Source organism: Colias philodice, chromosome 31, assembly GCF_061535455.1.
Source record: "Colias philodice isolate Cphi_HAF_F1 chromosome 31, ilColPhil1 Martin Lab GWU primary, whole genome shotgun sequence".
Classification (NCBI taxonomy): Eukaryota; Metazoa; Arthropoda; class Insecta; order Lepidoptera; family Pieridae; genus Colias; species Colias philodice.
In genome coordinates this window covers 2,910,775-2,919,141 of record NC_143116.1, presented here as the reverse complement: position 1 = coordinate 2,919,141, position 8,367 = coordinate 2,910,775, and the positions used below count along the sequence as shown (strand labels likewise).

The window sequence follows — 8,367 nt, the reverse complement described above, 5'->3', positions numbered from 1 at the left end:
TGATCCCATACTAAGCTTTCGCTTGTGTTATGGAAACCAGATGGCTGTTTAACATACATATATAATTTTAAATAAACCTTATATAGATAATAATATTTATATTTTGTTTGAATAAATATTTTTTGAAACTACCCTCTTTTTTAATAAAACCCAAAACACTTAATTTAACTTTGTAAGATCTGTGTGAACTCAAGTTTCATGAGGTTTTGTTAAGTTACCACTTACAAACTAAGTTATTACTTAATAAATGTCAAAAAACGGAGCTTAGAGGCAATTTGACGTATAATTTTATAGAAAACATAACTTTAACTTCAATAAAAACTTTTTAAAGGTTGTAATCTAGAAATAAAAGACTTTTTAACGTATTTTAAACGCGATTTATTCATTATATTATTTTCCCGACGTTTCGAACACTTTACAGCGAGCGTGGTCACGGGGAGACTGTAGTGTTCAAACCAAGAATAAATCGCGTTTAAAATCCGTTAAAAAGTCTGTAATTTCTAAATGTATAATATTCGCGTAAAATGAAACACAATACTAGATAGTAATCTATGTGATAAAATATGATTGTTCAGATAGTATATAATATAATAATTATAGTACACAAATACATAAAAAAATTTAATTGTTTGTACCAATAACCTTCGAAACTAATGAACCGATTTCGATAATTCTTTCGCCGGTGGAGACCGTATTCCTGATTGAATTTTTTTTTTATTAGATTTCTCTAAATATATAATTTTAGTACATATTATTGTAATAAGCTCCATTTTTCGACAAAACTAACTATAAAAAATTCGTAAGTCTGCATATTTGGTCTGTACATATAAAAAGTCACGACGGATTGTCTATCTCTTTCACTCTTGTATAATTTGACGTGATAAAGAGCGAGATAGATATATAGGCAAATTATTTATAATATTTTTTTATATTTGAACAATTCATGTATACAGTATATAAACATCATTTTTGTAATATTTTGAAATAAATATAATTTTAAAAATTTAACGGGTTTAATACAGGATTACATTAAATCTCACTTAATGTAAAAATATATGGTATTTTGTATCACTACATAGTATAAAACAAAGTCACTTTCTCTGTCCCTATGTATGCTTAAATCTTTAAAACTACGCAACGGATTTTGATGCGGTTTTTTTTAATAGATAGAGTAATTCTGGATGAAGGTTTTAGTATATAATTTATTAGGTTTTAGTCAAAGCAGGCGAAGCCGCCGGTGGAAAGCTAGTATGATATATTTTAAATATGTACATATAAAATTTTTAATACATGAAAAAATCACGTTTTAAACCCGTTAAAAGTTTCAATAACAACGAATCTTTATGAAAATATAATTATTAAATATTGAATCCATAATGTATACCGTCGTGTAGAAATATATGTATTTGTTTTGTATTTTTATTATCAGGCACAATCATTCCGGTTCCTTCTTTATTTTTAAATCTAAAACTCCATCTGAAAACAAAAAATAAATATTTTTATTATTTTTGAACGATATTTAATATTGATTTTAAATTTCCTATTAATACATATTAGAAATAAACGCGAGAGATTATAAGAATGTATGGATGTATGTTTCTCTTCACACAAAAACAGCTGATAAGATCTGTGTGAAATTTAGTACAGAGATAGATTCTAGCCTGGATTAGCACATAGGGTACTTAAATTGCGGTGAAAATTTTAATTTTCTTCTTAAAATAATCATACGGATATAGCCGCGGGTAAAAGCTAGTCAAACTTAAAATAAAAATAATAACTTTTTCCGTATAACATAAACTAAAAAATTGTCCAAAGCAAAACGCTGCCTACACATGTATTAAGGCAGAGTTATCTAATGAGCGTATACGGTAGATTTTGAACATTACTACCACGAAATAAGGTGTAAATTACAATGAATGTTTTATATAACGTCAGTCGAACAGTTTTCATATTTAAAGAGGCGATTGTGAGTCTCGTTGTTTATAGTACATCAATGGAGGTAAAATTTTAAGAGAAAATAGAGTTTCTTGTCGATAAATATTAAATCATGTAATTTTTGCGTGTTAATCCAAGTTATCCTCTATATATGTGCTAAATTTCATTGTAATCGATTCAGTAGTATTTGCGTGAAAGAGTAACAAACATACACATACACATCCATCCTCACAAACTTTCGCATTTATAATATTAGTAGGATATATTATTATTTTGGATATTTATCACTACATAGTATAAAACAAAGTCGCTTTCTCTGTCCCTATGTCCCTTTGCTTAAATCTTTAAAACTACGCAACGGATTTTGATGCGGATTTTTTTAATAGATAGAGTAATTTAAGAGGAAGGTTATAGTATAGCATTTATTAGGTTTTAGAAATAGCGGGGGGTAAGCTAGTATATTATATAATATATATTAATAGTTTAGATATTACGAACTTACCTTCATCCGGTTCCGTAAAGACATATGTAATCCGTCGTGGCGCGGACTGTTTCCTACCATGACTCTTTTTCTTCGACAGATTCAATACTTCCTCCCCAGTACCAATAAAAACAGTTTTAGCGCACACTCTTTCCTTTTTAAAATCATCTTTAGTCTCATTAAAGTATATATCCTTTCCGTCTACATTAAAAACATCCATTTGCTTATCATATATGTATAGATGTTCGTCCATTTTGTATTTGTCGTCCATTTTGTATTTATCGTCCATTTTGAATTTATCTTTTTCCTTGTAAATGTGGTTTACACTTTGCTGAACTAGTTTGTCGATACGACATTCGAATACTTGCGATTTCATGTATGGGTCTGTAGGAGATTCTATTATACGTTCTGGCTCGATTTCGGGAACATCGGATGTGTCTGACCTGTCTTGTAGGATCTGAAAGTTTAAACTATAAGTTAGTATAAGTAATAATAAGTTTTAAATGTATTTGTGTGTAGCTATATAATAGAAAATGAGTCACCAACATTATGTAGGATATATTTAGATTAAAAAGGGGAGATGGATAGAAATGAGTGATCGATTTCAATGTTAAAATTGGTATTTTAGTTAAATTTACATCAAGTAAATTTAGTATAATCTATACTAATATTATAAAGCTGAAGAGTTTGTTTATTTGAACGCGCTAATCTCGGAAACTACTGGTCTGATTTGAAAAATTCTTTCGGTGTTAGATAGCTTATCTATCGAGGAAGGCTATAGGCTATATATCATCACGCTACGACCAACAGGAGTGGAGCCACGGGGGTGAAACCGCGCGGAGCAGCTAGTTTTAGTTAAATTTACATCATGATCTCCGATAAAAGATCAATTGATGTAATAGAAAGTGAAATAATTGCGTTAAAACTCTACAATTAAAACTGCAATTTGTATAAAAGGTATTTGTTGTGATAGTTTGTTACTATATTTAACTGATGTTTTCATCATTAAAATTCAAAATTATACACACACACACACACACACACGCACACACTCATCATCAGCCCATTACATTCCCGTACGAAGGAACAGGCTGGCCAAGTGTGAGTTGGCGGATATCACGTGTCGTGGAACTTTTGGTTTTAAGACATAAAAAAAATAAAAAAAGTTTATTTCGTTTCTAAATTTTACACAATTTGGAGTAGTAGGGCCCTACTAGTAAGTTTAAGATAAAACCTGTGTCAGAAGGACCCGCTCTTCCTTAACTTAAAATAGGTTATCTACATGGAAAAAAAAATAAACTGATATGGACATGTCGGTTTCCTCACGATGTTTTCCTTCACCGTTGAAGACACTCACCCGTAATATATAAGAACGCAGTGTGACGCAACGACTTCGCAGTTCGCTTCGCTTCGCTAACAACACGCGTCGCTCTGAAAGCGTGTCGTCGCGGCAAGCTCTTACGGCGCGTAATTCTCGTGTGAGGCGACGTAAGTTTTCCATACTGCGGCGCCGGCTGTTTTGTGACGCTAGCTGTATGAGTGAGACAGTATGAGTAATAAGTACTCACACAATCGGCAAAGAAAGCTTATTAGGACGACCGTTTCTTGAAAAGAGTTATGTAAATATTACAGACATAAACGACTCGATAGAGCCTTTAAGATTTTTAATCTATACTTAATAATATTATAAGGCTGAAGAGTTTGTTTGTTTGAACACGCTAATCTGGGGAACTAATGGTCCGATTTGAAAAATTATTTCGGTGTTAGATAGCCCATTTATCGAGGAAGGCTATAGGTTATATATCATTACGCTAAGATTAACAGGAGCGGAGCCACGCGGGTCACGGGTGAAACCGCGAAGCGCAGTTAGTTGACATTGAACCTTATTTAAATAGAGCTATGGCTTAATTTGAATCGACCTTATGTTTATTACTATACAGATCGTGGTTTGGTTGCCTTCTAATAAACTTTCTTTCGCGAATGTGAGTCTATAACTATCTAATACAATGAATAAACAAAGCTGAAGAGATTGTTTGTTTGCGTTCAACGCCCTTTTTGTCGGCAATTACATGTCCGATTCGAAAAATTCTTTGAGTGTTCGATACTTACTCCAATTTTTCAGGATAAAGTTCTAAGACATAACAAGACGTTTCTTTTTCAGTAAATTGCAAATATGTTTAGAATGTATTCACAATTCAGTGACAGTTATTTCCCAGTGCAAGTTGCAACACAACACCGCGGTAAGCCGTGTAACACGATACCGCATCCATAGTTTATCGTAACGCGAGTCGATGTGAATGGATGTGGCATTTTTGCGAATTCACTAGCAGTGTGCCGCGGTTTTATGCACATTTATTTGGAGTCTAAATTGCATTATTTAAAAAAGGGAATTACTATTACATTAGATATTCAGTAAAGAACAATAAAAAGTGAAGTCCCATGTCCCCAAGTGGGGTAAGGGGCAGATGCATTATACATCTGTTTCACTGATCGATTTTCTTTAGGGACAAGTAGGTGATCAGCCTTCTGTGTCCTACCAGACCAAGACATTTTTTTTTTCTTCGTCTCCACCGGGAATCGAACCCAGAACCCTTCGGAGCTACGCTCACGCGTCAACCACTGTACCAAGGAGGCGGTCCAGCAAAGAACAATAATATATGTATTTTTATTAGTCAAAAGAAATTGAGACGAGAAACTACTAAGTACATCATGCTAGGATAAATTTTCTTAGCTGCTGCGGTTTTTTTTTATTGAATAGTTCATTTATCGAAGCTGTCTTCGATAAATGAATGATCTTTACTAATCTGTACTAATATTATAAAGCTGAAGAGTTTGTTTGTTTGAACTCGCTAATCTCCAGAACTACTGGTCCGTTTTGAAAAATGCTTTCAGTGTTAAATAGCCCATTTATCGAGGAAGGTTTTAGGCCATATATTATCACCCTAAGACCAACAGGAACGGAGCAATGCGGATGAAACCGCGGGGCACAGCTAGTTTTAATATACGATTGTTTTGTATAAGATAGTTATGAGAGTGACATAAGCCCATGAGAATTTCCTTTCACTATGAGACAATATAACTTAACACTGTAACTTATATTATAAGTGCGAAAGTAACTGTTCCTGCCTGTTTGTCTATCACTTCTACTGAACCGATTAAGATGAAATTTGGTACAGAGTTAGCTTGAATCCTGAGTAAGACCATAGGATGGGTTGTATCCCGGAAATCCCACAGGAACGGGAATAATGCGAGTTTTTGTTTGACTACTTGAGCAAAGCCACAGGCGAGAGGTACTTCTAGTATGCAATATAACATTACGCTTCCTGCCCAAATAAAAATAAAACTTTGCACAGCAACCCCATAACAAATTATTTTATTTAATCAGTTGATATTTGATAAAAACCTTACCCTATTCCGTATCCTCCGTCTCAGACCTTTGAGGAACATAAAATCACCCTCGTTCAAATTTAACGACTGCACTCGCTCCGAATATTTGCACGTCGGTAGACTGGCTACGTCCTCCACTGTCATGTTTATTCCACGAGCTGAAATTTATTACGATATTTGTTAATAAAAAGAAAAAAATGTTGTGTGGTTTTATGAAACCACGGTAAAAGTGAAACTGTTCGAACGGTTCCCAACACTGCTTTGTGTAGCGCATGTCGCATGACGGTCGGCTGCCGAGTAGGTATACCTACTCGGCAGCCGCGATACACAGACCAAAAAGTTTGAGACGATGTAATAAAAGTTTCACTTTAAAAACTGAGTAAGGCAGGTTTCCTTCTTAGTTTTAGTTTTAAATTATTATATGTATGTTAGTCTGTAAGGTATTTATTCTATGAATCTGTCCAATTTATTGTCTGTTACCTGAAATAAATATAATAAATAAATAAATTATTTCCTAAAACATGATTCTTATTTTATATCAATTTTTATTTATCTTTATTGCACTTATAAAAGAGAGAAAGAAATTACAGATTTAATTTATTGTAATACTAGCTGTGCTTCACGGTTTCACCATGCATAAGTGAAGTCCCGTGTCCCCTAGTGGGGTAAGGGGCAGATGCATTATTCATACATCTGTTTCACTGATTGATTTTCTTTAGGGACAAGTAGGTGATCAGAGACATTTTTTTTCTTTGTCTCCACCGGGAATCGAACCCAGGACCCCTCGGTTCTACGCTCACGCGTCAACCACTGTACCAAGGAGACGGTCACGGTTCACCATGCATACTGATTAATTATTGTTGAACTACTATAACATTTTGTAAATTAATTCTAACTTTACAACTAATGTTAACAACTAACATTATCATTTGAAGATATAATAAATTATCTTATATATAAAAATGAATCGCAAAATGTGTTGGTAAGCGCATAACTCGAGAACGGCTGAACCGATGTTGATAATTCTTTTTTTATTATATTCCTTGAAGTACGAGGATGGTTCTTATGTAGAGAAAACGTAATTATGTACCACGGGCGAAGCCGGGGCGGACCGCTAGTTAGATATAATTCCTTTTATTTGATTACAAATACTTCTAAATAGTAGTAATAATTAGTAACATTAATTGAAGCACATTTTTTAAACTTTAAGTTGGATGTTTTTAGTTATTTTAAAGAAGTTCATCAAACACAATATGTAATAAATCAGAGAGTAGGCCACAATTATAGTAAAGAGTTCAATCGTTTGTAAAATATGTCAATGTATTAATAATTAATTTAATAAGATAGACGTATTGAACTATTAAAGTATATAGAAAACAATCATTGTTTTATTTTTATCGTAATTTTATACGCGAAAAATACAACTTTTATGCAAATACGTATTAAACGTTTTAAACAGAGCGCAGGATTGATAAGAATACAAAATAAAATTAAAACGAATAAGAATTTTTGCGTCATACTTGCACTACCTGTTGATTCCTGGAAGTTTCATATTACATCTGCTAAACGTATGCAACTTACCGTCTAATATTTCCTGGTCGTGCTGATACGACGAAGCGTTCTTCGCATTATCATCCATCCTTCATATTTAAAAGTTCAAAGTGTATGTTTTTAGAATAAATATGTATTACAACAATAACTAACTTCTATGACGATTGACGATAGGTTATCCATTACACAACTGTCAACGTCAAAACTAAAGTTTTTGACATAACAATTTTTTTTTGTTCAACGTTCAGTATTGCCATCTCAAATTTTCCTTTACTCTAACTGGATACCAGGTAATTGGTTTATTAAATTCACAAAAAGGTAATAACAACGGATAAATTTAATAGTGTAACTTTTCTTTGGTGAATAGTTATCATAATTAAATTTCACCCTTTAAAACTTTCGTAAAAATCAAGGACCAATAAATATTACAATCTCACGTTAAAGATTCCTGACACGGAACACAGTGGAGTTTAGTCGGTAAGTATTGCTTATAGATTTTATTGTAGGAAGTTGAAGTCGGACATAAACCACAACCCTATCCCGGCCGCGAGTATAAGGCGAGTATGCATGGCCATTCTCCACTCTAAAAAATAAGTCAGTCTACCTTTACTGATATTAACAATTAAATAATATTTTACCATGGATGCTTGAGCTCAGTGAGCTCAACACTACTACAAAAAGCCCAGCATGTTCATATTGATTTTGAACTACAAGAAAATAAAACTTGAGCGATGTCAAGGGACATCCGGATGGAACGAAGTGTTATGTTAGAGAGAGACAGACAGAGAACCGCGCGCACGCCGCACGGCACAACTCTAGCAAAAAGTGTCGTGACCTGTGGTCGTGACAACTTTTCGTGAATTCTTTCCGACTATCCCCCAAACACAACGCGCGATAAAGAACTTCGTTCCTAAATCATAATTGTACGCGATATACACATTTTTTATATAAACATACTACTTTTTTATTAATTCTCTTTATTAGTGTTAGATAAAGAAAGGCTTTATTTTAAT

At 33.2% G+C, this 8,367-nt stretch overlaps 1 protein-coding gene across 1 annotated transcript; it reads right to left on the bottom strand.

The window, feature by feature from the left end:
- Positions 1-558: 558 nt before the first annotated feature.
- Positions 559-7,545, bottom strand: LOC149475135 (uncharacterized). The gene is made up of 5 exons (XM_089713676.1): positions 7,385-7,545; positions 5,825-5,961; positions 3,774-3,947; positions 2,438-2,873; positions 559-1,476 (listed from the first exon to the last, which is right to left on the bottom strand). The coding sequence occupies exons 1-5, from the start codon at positions 7,440-7,442 to the stop codon at positions 1,436-1,438; spliced, it is 846 nt and encodes a 281-aa protein (XP_089569802.1). The 5' UTR covers positions 7,443-7,545; the 3' UTR covers positions 559-1,435.
- Positions 7,546-8,367: the final 822 nt, after the last annotated feature.

Excerpts from the sequence above, each read along its gene's own strand:
- LOC149475135 (XM_089713676.1), bottom strand. The coding sequence starts at position 7,442 with ATGGATGATAATGCGAAGAACGCTTCGTCGTATCAGCACGACCAGGAA. Across the intron at positions 5,962-7,384 it reads CGACCAGGAAATATTAGACG|CTCGTGGAATAAACATGACA; the intron begins GTAAGTTGCATA and ends AATAAATTTCAG. Across the intron at positions 3,948-5,824 it reads GACGGAGGATACGGAATAGG|CTAGCGTCACAAAACAGCCG; the intron begins GTAAGGTTTTTA and ends TCACTCATACAG.